General features: G+C 34.5%; 2 protein-coding genes across 5 annotated transcripts in view; one reads left to right on the forward strand and one right to left on the reverse strand.

The window, feature by feature from the left end:
* The first annotated feature begins 1,131 nt into the window (after positions 1-1,131).
* The window catches only part of LOC122518361, a 38,453-nt gene continuing 21,325 nt past the window's right edge, over positions 1,132-18,259 (forward strand). Inside the window, exons 1-2 of one of the 3 annotated variants that reach the window (XM_043637249.1) lie at positions 1,132-1,534; positions 16,299-16,846. In XM_043637249.1, the coding sequence (XP_043493184.1) occupies positions 16,341-16,846 (506 nt within the window). In that variant the 5' untranslated portion in view covers positions 1,132-1,534; positions 16,299-16,340. Of the gene's footprint in view, positions 1,535-15,846; positions 16,085-16,298; positions 16,847-18,259 lie in introns of those variants that run through there. The other 2 variants (XM_043637247.1, XM_043637248.1) reach the window with 2 other exon arrangements.
* Positions 4,263-6,021, reverse strand: LOC122518362 (probable serine/threonine-protein kinase MARK-A). Of its 2 annotated transcripts, none has more exons than XM_043637251.1 (2): positions 5,839-6,021; positions 4,263-4,893 (listed from the first exon to the last, which is right to left on the reverse strand). In XM_043637251.1, the coding sequence occupies exons 1-2, from the start codon at positions 5,899-5,901 to the stop codon at positions 4,327-4,329; spliced, it is 630 nt and encodes a 209-aa protein (XP_043493186.1). In that variant the 5' UTR covers positions 5,902-6,021; the 3' UTR covers positions 4,263-4,326. The 2 variants fall into 2 exon arrangements, with proteins under 2 accessions (XP_043493186.1, XP_043493185.1); XM_043637250.1 differs by having other exon boundaries at positions 4,263-4,930; positions 5,839-5,924.

An 18,259-nucleotide genomic window follows, 5' to 3' on the forward strand; every position in this document is an offset into this window, starting at 1 on the left:
TGCGCGCCGCCCTCGGTACACCCCCCCTTACCCCCTTTCCCAACAACTCCTTTTTCGCAGCGCATTGGCTGCGACTCTCTGTCAGCTGCCGTGCTGCCTGCCAGCTCACCCCCCGATGCATAAACGCCCGACACTGAGCAATACCGAGGACCGAAGGAATCTTTCGCCAAATCTTCAACACCTCCCCCCCTATCCTCCCGACCCATCATTCCAACCCTCTCAATCCTCCTCTCCAGCTGAACGAGATCGCACGTGCTTTTACATTTTTTATAATATATTATATATTATTATTATTATATATTTATATTCTTTATACGTACAATCGAATTTATTCTATGTTTCAACCCTTTATTTTATTTTCTTTCATTTAAAAAATATCTATTTTATTTTTTACTTTTATTTTTTATCCCCTCTTGTCAGTTCAACCTCAGGATGCATAAACGTCCGACACTGAGCAATACCGAGGACCGGAGGAATCTTTCGCCAAATCTTCAACACCTCCCCCCCTCTCCTCCCGACCCATCATTCCAACCCTCTCAATCCTCTTCTCCAGCTGAACGAGATCGCACGTGCTTTTACATTTTTATAATATATTATATATTATTATTATTATATATTTATATTCTTTATACGTACAATCGAATTTATTCTATTCTTCAACCCTTTATTTTATTTTCTTTCATTTATTTTTTATTTTTATTTTTTATCCCCTCTTGTCAGTTCAACCTCAGGATTTATAAACGTCCGACACTTAACAATACCGAGGATCGAAGGAATCTTTCGCCAAATCTTCAACACCTCCCTCTCCCTCTCCCCCCTCCTCCCGAACCGTCATTCCAACCCTCTCAATCCTCTTCTCCAGCTGAACAAGATCGCACGTGCTTTTACATTTCCTTCTATTTAATATAGAATTAAATTATTATTTCCAAATTTTATAAATCTATTATCAAACATTATAATATATGTATTAATTAAATAGTTTTTTACTAATATGATCATTAATATATTAATTAATTACTTATTATTATATATTTATATTCTTTATACGTACAATCGAATTTATTCTCTATTCTTCAACCCTTTATTTTATTTTCTTTCATTTAAAGATATTAATTTTATTTTTTATCCCCTCCTGCCAGTTTAACCTCAGGATTTATAAACGTCCGACACTTAACAATACCGAGGATCGAAGGAATCTTTCGCCAAATCTTCAACACCTCCCTCTCCCCCCTCCTCCCATCATTCCACCCTCTCAATCCTCTTCTTCAGCTGAACAAGATCGCACGTGCTTTTACATTTCGTTCTTATCTTTTCTCTTCTTACGTACAATCGAATTTATTCTATGCTTCAACCCTTTATTTTACTTTGAAAGATAGCTCTTTGATTTTATTCTTTTTTTATTTGATCCCCTCTCACCCCAGTTTATAGGAATCTTTCATCAAATCTTCAACACCTACCTCTACCTCGTTCCTTCATTCCACTTTCAATCCTATAAGAATAGTGGGAAGCAAAAAAAGAAAAAAGAAAAGAAAAAGTAAGTAAATTTTTTACTATTAAATGTTCATTCAATTATTTTGATTATAATTTTCTTTATATTCATGCATAAGCACGAATAACAACAAGCATATTTATTTCCAATTCCAGTTGAACCCCTTCATTTTCCTTATTGATCAGTGCAATTATCGTTAATGCTCATTTGTAATGCTTATCATCGTGTTATTTATACGTTCGATGAATAACTGAAAGCTAATTTTTCATCTCCCCTATCTCTCGGTTCAAGTGATTTAAAAACTTTTTCCGATTTTCATAACCGAGAACAAAGTTTTACCATCCCACTTTTTCTCTATTTCTGTCTTTTTTTCCTTTTTCTCTCTGATTGATTTCAATTTAATTACATTAACTCTTTGCCGCTGAACTTTATGATTTACCTGACACCCGAACTACTTCTATTATAATCGTTACTGTTATTTGTGTTTCAATTTATTTCACACGATCTTCGAATGTTTGTTTTTCATTAACATTAATACATTTGAAATATATATCATAATATAAATAAGAAAAAAATGAATTTCAGAAATAACAGAAGACTATTATAGCAATATTCGTATTATAATAATATAATAAGTAATTTATATTAATTCAAATTATTAAGTATTATTTATATTATTATTAAGTAATTTATATTAATTAAAATTATTTCGAAATATAACAGAATATTATCCTAAAAAAAAAAGATATTACGAGTTCAAAAAGTTATTCTAAAGTAAAATAAATTTTTGTTGAAAATATTCGTAGCACAGATATTTTTCTTGATGATTAAATTTCAATCAATTTTTCTAATATTTGTATTAATACAAAACATAATATTAATATACACATCTTTAATAAATTTTTCTTTGGACAATTGTATAAAACAAAAATAACGTTAATCGTTGTATCATCAATGATATCTGCTAGTGATTATTTAAAAAAGAATATCTACTTGTATAATATTTTTAATGAAAAATTATTTTAATTGGTGAACGAAGAAGCAAAGGTATTAAAGGTAGGTCATAAAAAAGTACAGTGGAATTTCGATGACATAAAATCGTTGATCGTAGTAATTTGGAACGAGCAAGGCCTCGTGCTGACCTTAGCGAAGCCCCATCCCTGCTGTATTCTATTCAAATCAGATAGGGCCTCCTTTCATTCGCTCACCTTAGACACGTTGATTAAGTCTCTCCAGAGTTATTTTCGTGTACACTTGATTAGAAGACAAGGGATTCACTTTCACGTTCTTGCCTCGCCATCAAACCTCTCTTTTGTTACTCCATTCGAATATATAATATATCTATTTTGCATTGTATTAGAATTTTAATAGCGTCGATTAATTCTATCTAAAATTTATTCTATACTTAAAGAACAGAAAAGAAAAAAAAAAAGAAAAAAAAAAAATAGGATCGTTCGAATATTTATTTATAAATTTTGTACAATTGGCCCAAATTATCATCTTCTCGATCCTTAATTATATATTTACTTTTTTTAATACACCGGATATATTTTTACCTGTTTTTTTTAATAACTAATAGTAGGGTGCAGAAAAATTTGTTATCAAATAAAATTGAAATTTACGGCCTGGTATATTAGAGGACAAGCTAATATTTCTGAAAATTGTAGACTATCAGTTTGATTTATGATGTAATTTGCAAAATATAATCAAATCCGTAGAGGCGTTCGGGAAATTTTGTATTCATTCGTAAGTTGGGTACGTAGATTTCAGCCTAACTTGGCCTAATTTTGTTTCTGTTATATTTCCTAAATGCGTGGGCAAAAAAGACAATATATGTATAGGCGGATCCAGTAAACGCGTTCGTCATCGTTGTGACGCAACGGATAGTATAGTTGTATAGAGTCACTAAATTTGACACAGATACGTTTCATTCTGCATGACTGTGTACTCGTTCGATACGTTGGCTCATTCTGAAACCGCGAGCATTGTGCTTTTCAAATTGGCACATCTCTGATATGAAACTTGCGGAGGTTTTCATTGTTGTCTTCGTTGTGCGAGCCTAGCGTTCTTCACGCGATGAGAGGACTCGAGAAAAACGGAGAGAAAGAGAGAGAGAAAAGAAGAAACGTTTAGAAAAGATACAAATTTTCTATACCTTTTTCATACCCTTTTACATATTTGCCCAAATTTTCTCCCTTTTCATCGCTTTTTTTTAATTTGATTTCTAACGAATATTTCCAAAGTAAATTTTACACAAAAAAAGAAGAAAAAAAACAATCATCCAGTATGCAGTTTCCAAAGAAAAATTTCAATACAATAAATTGCACGAATTTGGATTAATCCTAACAATACTACCGAGTGTCTATTATCAAAGTGTTGAAGAATAGTAAGAATTTGGTAAATATTATCGTACGACAGCGTTCATGCCCTAGACCTCTTAAACGCATCGGAAGGTTTATCGATCTGCAGTCAGTTGAAAAAAGGGGTAGTTGAGGACGGCAGCCAAGTCGTCCGAAAACGTTGGTCGCCAAGCAAGCAAGCAAGCAAGCGTCGTTGCCATTTGATCTGAAAACTGGCTACGACCACGACGAGTACGAAGAAGTACCATGACGACCTCGTTGAAGGTCTCTGCCAAACGATCGTACCATTTGAAAGCGTGTCGAGGACAACACGAGGAATGAATCGTCAAAAGACTGATGGTCGTATTCCTAAACGGTGTTTTAAGAAGGATTCTAGTTAGTTCAATAAATAAAGGTATAATAATACAATTTTAAAAGGGAGACTAACGATACGTTTTTTATATGTACACGTTTATGTAAACTATTGGGGTTTTATGTTCAACAAATTGTTTCCGTCGGTAAGATTCTGTTATGATATTTCCCATAAACTCTGCCACTTCTGGTAACCCTGTAATTGACCTGATGATGATTACTCGTTTGGACGGATGACGAGGACGAGAAGATGTGCGGACCGTCGCCGGTGCACAAACGTTTAACTCGAGTTTTAATTCCGGTTGCAGTATTCTTGCACTTGTCTTCTTTCTGTTGTTGTTGTTGTTGTTGTTGTTGTAATTGCTGATGAAAATGGTGATTTCGTAAAAGACCATATTGTTGTTGTTGTTGTTGTTGTTTGACTCTCGTTGTCATAGTCATCGTTGCTGCAGTCATAGTTCTCTTCGTCATAGTCGTCATTGTTGTTTTCGGTTTCATTATCACCGAGGATGATCTTTCCTTCAATAACGCAACGACCATTCGTCTTTTGAACAGCCTGAACGGCGATACCGCCAAAATGGCTTTGGTAATTCGTCTTCTGCAACGCCATAGTATAACCGCGGTAGCGAACCAGGCAAACCACGGACTGGCCTTAGGATCCGCCGCAGGTTCCTTCGACCAGAGGAATAACATCTGAAGAGTACATTAATGTGCACTTCCCACGGGACTTCTAACACAAAGATGGATCGTAGATTTATTTACGATATTATACTGATTGCCAAATGGTTCTTTCTTTGAGATCGACTCCGCGTTCATTTAAACAACACGTTGTTTTATTTCGTTTGGAAAGATTTTCTTTTAAGAACAATAATAGAACAAAAATTAGTAATAATTATTACAACGTATTGTAGATATTTGTATAACCGTTCAATCTAAACCACACACACAAATCAGGGTATTCTATTTATAATGTAATAGAAAATATGAAATATCTGCAATGGTTGTTATAATTATTAATACCCTATATCCCCATATTGGATATATCCGAAATCTCGAGCCAACGTTGTTGCAGCAACGTTGCATTAAAACGAAGTTAACTTTGTTCGTAATTAGTTAGACTAGTTGCAAGCGAATACGAGACGCAGTAGTAATTGGTTTTGGTCATTAGCGATTGGATTTGGTTAGAGCAGTGATTGGCTTCATCGATCTACATATATCACTGTCCATCACGGTTCGCTGCTGCTGCTGCTGCTGTTGTTGGAACGAATCAACGTGGAAGAATCGATACGATCTAGGCGTTGTATTTTTTTTTTTATCTTTTTTGTTCAAGGTTACCGAACGAGAAAATCCTTTTGGTAATTCATTTAAAGATGCCTCTTAACGGCATCGCGTTTTAGACTTTTATGGCTCCGTCGTGGGCGTGAAACGACAGCTAAAACACAACGGGGACGTAACTTTAGCTCGAGATTTCGTTCCCATATCCTTCATCATTCTCTCAATAGTGTCTCTCTATTTAGTTCTGACCCATTTGGCAAAGACCACTAAGATACAGACAATTATTCTGCGCATTTTAGTGCCGCACTTTTTCTTTCTCTTTATCTTTCATTTTTATTATTATTATTTATTATGAAAACTGACCTTATATATCCACTCGTTGGCGCGTTGCCTGAAACTGAGGGGTCGATCGACTAACCGAAACATAGAATGGCCGTGAACGATGATGAGCTGAGGCCTTCGTTGGTGGAACCCTACGATTGATGGGAAAGAAAGAGAGAGAGAGAGAGAGAGATACACTCTTTTGCTTGAACTTGAAACCAATAAAAAGTTTAAAGATTGTCAAGGTCGGGGAAGGGTGGGGGGTGGTGGTATCCAACCAGACGAGAGTAATACAACAGTCGTCAAATTGCAACGCGTTTTACGTGTTCGACAAGAAGAGAGAGAGAGAGAGAGAGAAAGATGAAAGAAATTGGTTTTTCACGTTTTAAGGAACAAAATAATATAAAAGAACGAGGAAAAATGTAAGGATTGAAGAAGAACGTATTCCCATCGTATCGTATCTGGGAGGAAAAGCGGAAGGAGCACTGAGGTCAAGTGTGCTGCTAACGGAGCAGATACGTTTTATATAGCACGAGAAAGAGAGAGAGAAAGAGGGAGGGGAAAGGGGGAGAAGGGGTGATACGATGCCAAGGCAAAACTCCTATCTATAAGGACGAGTTTAAAAAGTAAAGGGAAAATGGAATTCGAGAAGGACGGGGATAAATTTTCAAAGTTCTTCTTCTCTTTCGTTCTTTTCTCCCCTGTACTTCGTAAGCTCGAATTTTCTTTGAGTCATCGGAAAGAGTATTATCGATCGAAAAGGCAAACTCGTCGTCGAGTTGTTAAAACGGGTATATATATATATACATAACTTACTGGCATCAGTGAAAATAAGGAAAGATTCCAGAAGGATTCGTTTTTCGTTGGGTCGACAAGTGTAAGAAGTTTTCTTCTTTTCCACCGAAGACGTGGAATTGTACGATGACGACGAAGATGACGAGGATGATAATGTCCTTGTCAAACAATTTCCAAACTTATTTGTTCCGATGGCTCTTTAGTTTTCCACGTTTTTTCTATTTTCTTCTCGTTTTAATTTGGTATAATCTTCGAGGTAAGAACTTAAAATCCGGGGGTAAAAGACAATATATAATCCTATTCTAACCAAACTTTGTTTGGTTAGATTGGTATCTCAGTGCCGCCACTCAGTGGCCACTCTTGTTAACGGAGACACCTACTCCGACGATATTTACGACGCGAACTTTCCGATATATGAAAGAATCAAAAATATATTTGGCAGGTAAAATAATACCAAACGAACAAACAAACAAATAAAAAATAAAAAAAATAGCGGAAAAAAAATGTAAAAAGAAGGAAAGAAAGGGGGAAGAGAGAGAGAGAGAGAAAAAAAAAGTTTAGGTAAATGACGTACGAAACGGCCTCGGCTCGGAATTTAGACAAAGGATTGTGGATCGACCGCTTGAAGTTAGTCGCGCGCGATGATCATCATTCGAGATTGAATCTTTTTTTATGAATTATAACCGATCTTCTTTCTGGTCCCCCTCCATTCAATACGCATACATACAAATACATGTATAACCATAAATACGTACAAGTGTAAGGGTGCGTTTTTCAATTTTCTTTTTTTCTTTTTCTATCATACTAACCAAGGACACGAATTTTTAACGTTTTAAGAGAAGAAGTTTGGGTCAAGGTCCTTCTCTAGGTTTTCAAGAAAAAAGAACGAAAAGAAGAAGAAGAAGAAGAAGAGCAAGGAAAAGTACTTTCTTTCTTTTAGTTTGATAGTGTAGGGCAAAGACACGTATGCAAGAGAATTTTCGTGACTAGGATAGGTCAGTCTTTGGCCTTCTTTGACCGGCTCACCTCCTTTACACTCACTCGGTCGACCTACCTTTCGTTCCTGACGTCACGGGATCGTGTCATTAGGTCAAATACTGGATACGTTACCCGAGCAATAGCTAGCTAGCTAGCTAGCTGCTTTCTTCTGCGTGTCGTGCTCCTCCCATATACCGGGTGTTTCATTTTGCACGATTCTCTCTCTCTCTGTCTTTCTCTCTCATTCTCCTTTGGGACTAATTAAATTGTACAAACGAGAAATGACGCGAATGGTAATAGACATCTATCATGATTTAACAATAACGATTCCAATCACGTTACTTTATAGAATAACGTTATGTCATTCTATAAATAATTACGAACGATCCTCTCTCGTTAAGATTAATTTATAAGATCTCCGTTTAAAACCGGGATAAAATCATTGTTTTGTTATTTTAATCAGCTGGAGTATATTAAACGTTTCTTTAAATAGTCATCCTTTTAGATTCTGATAAGAGTCGTTTGATTGACGTATCGAACGGTGGTGCTGATTATTTTAACTCGTTTATGGGTTGAAAAGTCATCAAATAGGAAGAAACGATGATTTTTATTAACACGATTCGGTCAGGGAGCTTTTCGTTCGGACCAAATCCGATTATCCGATGAACGTTAGAACGTTAAACACACGTAATATTTTATTTTCTGAATTTTATCGAATAAAAAGTATTATATATATTTGTTATATTTATATATAAGTTTATATATTCCATTAAATTTGTATTATCACGAATCTTATTGATCGTTCCCTTCGCGTGCATTTTATTAAGAAAAATATAATTCGACAAAGTAGATAGTTTTGATTGTTTCATTCACATCGAACGAGTAAACAAAATAATATTATCGAGCATTAAAACAAGAAGTGCAAGAAGACGCCGGCCGTCGGTCTTGTCTCCTTTATTTTTTTTTTTTTTTTTTTTAAAGACCATTTCTAAGCTTCAAACAGTCGTCTGAATGACGCCAGACGTCGCGACGCCCTTACAATAAAGCAATTTCTACACCCACGCGTTTACAGTAAGGAATAGAGAGAGAAAGTAAAAGAGAGAGAGAGACACCAATGGAAACTGCTTGTGTTGTTTCTAATCAGAGGATATAAAGTGGAAGAGAATTGTGGATGCTGAGTATCACGTGTTTTAGAATTCATGCCTCGTATTGCTCGTGGATCTACGAAAGAGAAAATAAACTATTTTACGCGACGATACTTACGAACGAATTACTTTGTCCCTTTTTTTTTATATGTTTTTTTTTTCTTATTCAAATAAAACCACAAGAAGAAGAAGAAAGACCACGTTTGTTTTATGCATTACCGAGAAAAGAAATTTCAATGTTGTTGCGATAAAGTATTAATAATTAACTGCAACGTAAAAGTATTTCTCACTGTTGCACATTTGTATTTTTTTTTTTATACTTTATGAGGCATATTAATATCTGCGTATTTTTATAAATAAAAAAGGAAAAGATTATTCTGGGCACTCGAGTTGAGAGTTGGTAAGACGTAAAAATGTTATTTTGATTTTAATAGCGCGAGAATATTCTTTTATCTTTTATTTATTTTATAAAATCGAAATGGCGTATATATATATATGTAATTCAACTCGTCCGGTTAATGTACATGTTTGTCCGTAATTAAAATCATTGCTTGAAAATGGCTACCAATTTTTTTTATATATATAATATAACGTAATTAACGTTTTTATGAAAAACAAAAAAGAAAACCATAAAAAGTTGATCATTTCGTGTTTGATCTTTACGATATATCTTTATGATATTTTTTTCTTAACGTCACTAACTTATTCCTGGAAATTCTACATTATCTTAGAATAATCTGAGAATATATTTCTGATCTCAATTTATTTTCCTTACTTCTATTTCTTGGAGAAAAAGAATGCCGTGATTCGAACAAGACTTCTTTTTGTCTACGCAGCGAAACGAAATCATTTTCTCATCTCGTTTTAAAAAAGCGTTTCACGGCCGGTAATATAGATCTCTGCAGTATAATTCTTCTCTGTTATCTGAAGACAAGAAGAAAGTGATTCGAGACGAAGCTCATTAGCTATCGGACAAGTTACAAATAGTAGTCTATCGATTTCTCGATCGTTTAAAAGCGTATTTTTTTCTTTTTTATCATTACTATTAATCAAATGAACAAAAACATTCGAGCAAGGAAAAGTATATCATTAAATAAATCTTGAATATGGTAACGTAATCTGTTTCCTATATATTCCTATTCCTATTCCTATAAATTTATTATTAGTTTCCTTTATATTCCTATAAATCTTGAATATGGTAACGTAATCTGTTTCCTATATATTCTATTTCCTATAATTATTATCATAGTTATGATATTATTAATTAGCGAACATTCGACACATCCTAATACTTCGATCATTATTTTGTAATTTTAATAAATAAGTTTAATACAAAAATAGGAAGAAATTTATATAAATAAAATCGGTGAAATATATCTAACGCAATATTTTCGTAGAACAAAATACTATTTTCTCATTTTCTCTAAGTTTACTTCGATAACAAGTTTATGCCGTAGTTTGTGCATGCATGCATGCATCGTCGAAGATATCCTTTGGCATGTCCTATCATTCTATTTCAAAAGTTCCTACAAGCTTTCGTAGTTTCGGGGATGGTTGACGTGTTCTTATTGGGTCACACGCGCGAAAATTGACATTTGAGCTTTGACCTTTGGAAATATCCAAGGTTTTCTCATTTTTTAGAAGAAAAATTCACGTTTGTCAGTAAGCTTTGAACGACTAATGCTTTATACGTCGAGAAATATCAAGGTTAAGTAAACAGAACACTGAACACGATCTTTTTTGAAGATTTTAAGATACGTAAAGAAGAAGAAGAAGAAGAACGCGGTTAGTTTTCGACTAGTTTGCTCCAATTTCGCAATCTTATGTAAGCGAATTTGACTTCAAGGTTGATTTTATTCATTTTATATAATAAATTCTTTCGTTTTATAATTGATTACGCATTCCTAAGAAAGAACAGCGAGTACCTATTATGTATTATAATTTATTCTACAGGTTTTGCAGTTATCCAAAAAATCCTACTGCAAATAAAATGCAAGCTGTATAGTTTCTCAGTCCTGTATTATTATTGGAAAATCAAATTTTAACAAGAAATTTGTTTTATATTAAAAATATTATATATATATAAGAGTTGTTTCGAATTTTTAAATAATTCTCATTGCAATTGATACTTTATAAGGTTAAAAGTCAAGACCATTTATCGTTCAACCCATTGAAATATTATTCGAAGCAACACGGCGGTGTATCAAAATCATCAATCAATCGTTTTGTTTGAAAGTAATTCGGCTCGTGTGTTACAATATTGATGCATGATACATTAAATCTCGACGAAGGACGAGTAACGTTAATGCATTACGAAGATCAAATTTATTTTCTTAATAAGTTTGACGAATTTTTTCGATGTTATTTTCATTTAAACAGGTCTCGCGTGTCTCGTGCCCTTAATGGGTAATAACGCGACGATGATCCAAGCAATTACCTTGCCCTTCGTTCGAACGAAGCCACGGTTCACGAAGGTAGTAGCCTCGAAGGATGAGGAAATAAAAAAAAAAGGTTCGATGCGGTTGCAATACTCGACACCGGTGTTGTCCTTGGTGGAGACCGGGTACCGTCCATTCCGACATTTCAAAAAATTGCAACCGAGAGTTAGCTTATCTTTCTCAAAGGACAACTACAACGACAACGACAACGAAAAAAAAAACGAGGACGCCCTTCGATATTTTATTTCCTTGATTCTTGTAAGAACGCTAAAACGTTTTAAGATCTAATCGTATACCGGTAGTAGTCCGGATGTTTATTAACGTGGGTGTAATATCTCTTTCACGATTGATCCTACGAACAATTTCATTACGATCTATCGATAATAATGTATATTTGTCGATAAGAAAAATGAAGATATATAAAATATGCACGGATAAATAAAAATATGAAATTTGAGAAATGAAATTTAATATATAGATTTTAACCCGAAATATTTAAGGGAGTATTTTATATGGAGTATATATGTTTGTTTGAAGTAAAGGTTGGTTAGTTTCTCAAAAGCGGACATCCTTGGTTTTTCGCGCGCAGCTGCAGCTGCGACGAGCCCGGGGCCGAATGCACCGCAATGCAGGTGAACCAGCGGCTGGTCCACAGGCTGGACCAACTAACCAACCAACCAATGAGCAGCCGGTGCACTCGGAAGAAGATGCGTAGGCAGTTGTATCTTCGAATCATCGTCTACTGCAAATTTCTCTTTCTTTATTTCTTTATTTTTATTTTTTTGTATTTTTCATAGCTATTGCAGATCTTATCTTCTTAGGAAAATATCTTACGAGTCCAACTTGCTCCCCTTCTTCTTCTTCTTCTTCTTCTTCTTCGAAGGATCCTAACGTTACGTGTGTGTGAGAGAGAGAGAGAGAGAGAGAGAACACGCGGGAGGAGAATTTCCTCCACCTTCTTTTCTACCTAGCACTATGTAATCTTTCGCTCGGAGTTTATGCTACGTCCTACGGACACGTTCCTATCTCGAGATAATTCATACCGACGTATGCAGCGATTCGAATTATTCGCAAGCTTTTCTTTCTTTCTTTCTTTCTTCTGCTTCTTCTTCTTTTTCTTCTTCCTTTACGACACGTACTGCGAGTAAATCGATTCAATTTTTTTTTTTCTTTTTTCTAAATCAAGTAGACCATGTTCCTTAATACCTATTTGAATAATATGTCTAACAAATGATAATTGATTTTATCAAAGAAATGATTACTAAAAGATTGATTGAAAATCAATGAATTCAATTATTTTGGAAATCAAGTAAATCATGTTCCTTAATACCTATTTGAATAATATGTCTAACAAATGATAATTGATTTTATCAAAGAAATGATTACTAAAAGATTGATTGAAAATCAATGAATTCAATTATTTTGGAAATCAAGTAAATCATGTTCCTTAATACCTATTTGAATAATATGTTTAACAAATGATAATTGATTTTATCAAAGTAATGATTACTAAAAGATTGATTGAAAATCAATGAATTCAATTATTTTGGAAATCAAGTAAATCATGTTCCTTAATACATATTTGAATAATATGTCTAACAAATGATAATTGATTTTATCAAAGAAATGACTACTAAAAGATTGAATGAAAATCAATGGATTCAATTATTTTGGAAATCAAGTAAATCATGTTCCTTAATACCTATTTGAATAATATGTCTAACAAATGATAATTGATTTTATCAAAGAAATGATTACTAAAAGATTGATTGAAAATCAATGAATTCAATTATTTTGGAAATCAAGTAAATCATGTTCCTTAATACCTATTTGAATAATATGTGTAACAAATGATAATTGATTTTATCAAAGAAATGATTACTAAAAGATTGATTGAAAATCAATAAATTCAATTATTTTGGAAATCAAGTAAATCATGTTCCTAAATACCTATTTGAATAATGTCTAATAAATGATAATTGATTTTATCAAAGAAATGATTACTAAAAGATTGATTGAAAATCAATGAATTCAATTATTTTTGAAATCAAGTAAATCATGTTTCTTAATACATATTTGAATAATATGTCTAACAAATGATAATTGATTTTATCAAAGAAATGATTACTAAAAAAATCAAGTAAATCATGTTCCTTAATACCTATTTGTATAATATGTCTAACAAATGATAATTGATTTTATCAAAGAAATGATTACTAAAAGATCGATTGAAAATCAATGAATTCAATTATTTTGGAAATCAAGTAAATCATGTTCCTTAATACATATTTGAATAATATGTCTAACAAATGATAATTGATTTTATCAAAGAAATGATTACTAAAAAGATCGAACAGAGATTGATGAATGAACTAAATCGATTATTCTCATCAAAATCCTTCCAAATAATTCCGAAATAAATTTGATAAGATTAGACAAGCTTATAATAAATGTATAATTAAAATATTAAAAATCTATCGTTCGTGTAATAAGTAACGTTAATGAGATTCTCGATAGGAGAAGACGTTAAAGTAGATTTTACGCCATTCAAGTCTGCTTTCGCTTTCGATCCTGGTCGAACAAATAAAGGTGCGGTCATATCGTTGCAAACTTAAGAAGTATGGGGGTTCTATAACATATACCTATATATATATAAATATAAATTTACTATGTGTTATAAATACAACAGTAAATGTCTGTGTGTGTGTGTGAGTGTGTTGTATATTCCATAGTGATCTGTATGGAATCTGTTGGAATGTGTTGTATGTTTTATAGTGATCTGTATATATGTTATATATAAACTTACTATGTGTTATAAATACAACAGTAAAGGTGTGTGTGTGTGTGTGAGTGTGTTGTATATTCCATAGTGATCTGTATGAAATCTGTTGGAATGTGTTGTATGTTTTATAGTGATCTGTATATATGTTATATATAAACTTACTACAAGAATAAAGGTGTGCGTGTATGTGTGTGTTGTATGTTCCATAGTGAACTGTATGGAATCTGTTGGAATGTGTTGTATGTTTTATAGTGATCTGTATATATGTTATATATAAACTTACTACAAGAGTAAAGGTGTGCGTGTATGTGTGTGTTGTATGTTCCATAGTAATCTGTATATATCCTTACTTACGATCTAAAGTATATAACGAAGAAAGAAAAGAGAGAGAATGAGAGAGTGAACGATCGATCGAAGCAAACATCCTCCGACAAGATTATCGTAGCGGAGCACGATGTAATCGAGCGGAGGTTGTCGGCTGTCGCTTTAAAATTCCCTCCTCGGCACCACCGAGGCTCGCATTGCGCTTGCTATCTTATCGACTATGCTTCAAGTATCTCATAGTAGTTGTCTGCTAAAGCTTCGTTGCATCATCGAGTTTTAACGAGTTTTTAGGGGGGCTGTTTGTTTTCATCCTTTATTAATACTACTACTACTACTACTACTACTACTACTTTACCGCAAAGATTTCAAATAAACACAACGTTCAACGAAACCTCTGCTACACGTGCGTATGTTCGTGTGTGTTTATGTGTATTTCTATACTATTTTTCTATATTATTTTATATATTATTTATTATATATTTTTTATATTTTTTTATATTTATTATATAATATTATATATTTTTATATATTATTTATATATTATTTTTGTTCCAATCACTTTTAACGCAAATTTCATTTTATTTATGATGAATTTATATTTGTTTCATAATTTCGATTGAAATATTACTAACTTTTTTCATGAAAATAATATGATTTGCCTAATGAAAAAAGTTTTTTTTTTTCTTTTAAAATTATTATCTCCTAGGAATTACTACCATTAGCTCGTATATATCATTTTTCCGCTAAGTTAATCGCGTTGTTATCCGATATAATGTGACTAAAATTGCATACACCTAGCAGGTATTTATAAGAAGGTCTGTTACTATATTACGCTCATGAGAACGTTATCTTACGAGTGAATGAAATTCGTGTCGATGAGTCAGAGTCTTTCGTAGAATAGAGAGAATTAGATGTTAAATATTTATTATAATAATAATATTTTTGTAATCGGAGTCTCTCATTTATTCCAACGTTAAAATCTTGCATTATTGTAAAACCATTCGAGTAATTCGAAAAGAAAAGAAAATGACAAAAAGTACACGTGAGATAATAGATTAATTCGCAAAGATAGATAGATAGATAGATAGATAGATAGATAAATAGGGGATGATCTTTTGCGATTAGTTTGTTTTGTTTTGTTTTGTTTGAATCCACGGTGTATGCATCGCGGATGCACATGGTCGAAGGAACGAACGAAACGTTCATAGGTATAGAAAGGTACAAGTATAGTTATCGGAGCTCGTAAAAAGAGAAACTCGAAGCCGTTGTCCTGTGGCTTGCTGGTTGCACGCGCGAGCAAGGATACGTAGGTGGTTACTGAAAGACACGTCGTCGTAACAGGAGAGTAGAACTTTAGTTAGGTGAAAGAGTAAGACACAAAGAGGTGTACCTCGTCGAAAGAGGTGGATTGTTCGTTCGGAGAGTAGTCTGGCGAACTACGACGACGACTACGACGACGAGTAAAAGTAAGAGAGGGAAAGCTAACTAATATAAGCAACGGGGGATAAGAAGGGGGAAAGGATGGAAGGTTCGGGAGAAGGAAGGAGAAAGAAGAATGGTGGGGTGGTGGTGGTGGTAAACGCGAGGAACGAAGCACGTGGGACCCCGAACTCCGTGTGTCTCTCCTTCAGTAGTGCTCTCAGCTGCCTCTCGGATAATTTCGCACCGGATGTCCATCCACCACGCGTTCTAGACGCGTCCGTTTTGTTGTTGTTGCACACCGTTCGTTGCACTATTCCAAGACGGATAATGCGAGCTTCTTACGAGGGAACAGATTTATTCGCTTAGTCCGTTTCTTGGACCAAACGCATCGAAAAAGGGGGTGGGTGAGTTGTTGTTGACTGTTATTGTTGATTAAATATGAAAGAACAAAATTCGTTTCCAGGAAGAATGATTCATTTTAGTTTAGAGATTATTCTCTTGTTTTTCCTAATCATTAGTTTTACACACGAAATTTCGAATAATAATCTTTTTTATTTTTTTTTGGAAATATCATGTATAATATAGTTGTATTATAGGATATGAAATTGTATATATCAGGTCACGTGAACACCATCCTGTGCACCGTTCGAGAAACGCACGATGGCTCCAACAACGTTGTCGTCCCTCGTGATACTTCATGCTATAGTTATTGCGGTATCGTCTATCGATCGTGAGACACGAGTTAAGAAAGATCACTTTCTTGGAGGAATTTCGCATAATATTCAGAATCGTCAAGTAGTTTGGCCCCATTGGTTTCGCGAAAGGCAAACTCGCGTACAGCAGGATAGAAAACACGATTGGAATCGTTTTCGGAGTTATCAAAATGACGATGACGAGGATGATATCGAAACGACCATAGCAGCTGCACCTACGATCGGATCGTCGATTGGTTATTCCTCGATTGGATCGATCCTAAGACATAATGCAACTAAATCGGACAAATTTGGTGCTATCGCTGTTGCGGAATATTCCGGCACCAGGGCCATAGCTTATGCAGGATTTCACGATGATCATCGGCATCGCGTTTATCCGGAAACTGCTGTTACCCGTGGCTATCAACAAATTCTTACCACTACGCCCACGACATACACCAGACATCATTCCGGGTACGTCAGAAAGAATATACCTTTTTCTTTTTTTTTTTAATAAAATTCTACTTTACACTTCTATCTCAATTTTAATTAACAACAGTTATCGACAAACGTTCCATTTGAAATTTATATTAACTACGCGAAATGATGAGTTAGAAGATTTCAATCGTTCAACGAATAACAATATTAATATTACCAAACAAAACTTGAAAATTCGTTCGTACATATGAGAATATTTTGATCCTCGAGGATCGTTCGAGACTATCAAAAATTAATCGAACGATTCTTGTCAATCGTCACGCAGTGCACCGTGTTACTCAGCTACATCCTCAATTGAATATTCGACGAAAGAAAAATATTCCCAAAGGAATCGTAATAGAATACAGATACGAAATTACTTAGTAATATTCCCGATATTAGCAACGGGTATATAACGCATATAACAAATAAACAATTTAATTAAGGAAACTTAGCATTATCCGGAAGCAATGGGGGATACCCTTTTTACTCGAGGATTTCATCGTAAAAGGGTAATCGAGTTATCAATAAGAAAGGCTACCTTTCTCTTTTATACGAGGGGAAGAAGAGGAGGGTGGGGGGGTGGATATTATGGTATCATATTCCAGGATCATAGATCCTTACTGTCAGCCAGAGCGATCATTAAATGGTCACGATCCGAAGGAGTATTAAGCTATAACGCAAATGTGTATAACTCGCTTGCTTGCATGCTTGCTTGCATGCATGCTTGCTTGCTTGCTTGCTTGCTTGCTTGTAACTTTGCTAGCTAATATAAATGTGCTACCTCATCGATCACGTTCCACGCAAACGCATACGCCGAATTCCGAAGAGTCACTTTTTTTGTTTCTACTTTTTCTTCTTATCTCACAGCAAACGTAGTACCTTTCGAAAAGTACATCGTGAAAAAGAGAGAGAGAGAGTGAAAGAGTAAGAGAGAGAGGGGGAAAGAGGGGAGCAAGGGAGGGTGGGAGGGAAAGAAAGACCCACACGGATTCGGGCTCCGATCGAACGGACTTTATCTCGAGACACGCAAATGGAGCCGAACGAAGCGACCCATAAATATACGCTGCTGTTAGTCCCGGCGTGTCGTTGAATTACTATATTTACGAGCAATAAGCGACGCGCGAGATATCCGCGAGATGATGTACGATCGAAGGGAAACCCGGTATATCTCGCACGCGGTGTAATAACATTCACTGAGAAAGTGAGAGAGAGAGAGAGAGAGAGAGAGGTTTACTTTGAAAAAAAATTCGACTCATATTCATACTCATACTCATACTCATACTCATACTTATATACATACTTATAGTCGTACTCGATTTAACTTCACCGATACTATCGAAGGTTCCTTTTCCTTACACCATTCGCGGCCGCTTAATTAATCGATCGATTAATTATCACTCGCCTAAC

Source organism: Polistes fuscatus, unplaced genomic scaffold (genome assembly GCF_010416935.1).
Source record: "Polistes fuscatus isolate 324 unplaced genomic scaffold, CU_Pfus_HIC Scaffold24, whole genome shotgun sequence".
NCBI classification, from domain to species: domain Eukaryota; kingdom Metazoa; phylum Arthropoda; class Insecta; order Hymenoptera; family Vespidae; genus Polistes; species Polistes fuscatus.

Coding starts and splice junctions, on each gene's coding strand:
- LOC122518362 (XM_043637251.1), bottom strand. CDS start 5,901: ATGTTTCGGTTAGTCGATCGACCCCTCAGTTTCAGGCAACGCGCCAAC. Junction 4,894..5,838: donor CCAACGAGTGGATATATAAG/GTCAGTTTTCAT, acceptor TGTACTCTTCAG/ATGTTATTCCTCTGGTCGAA.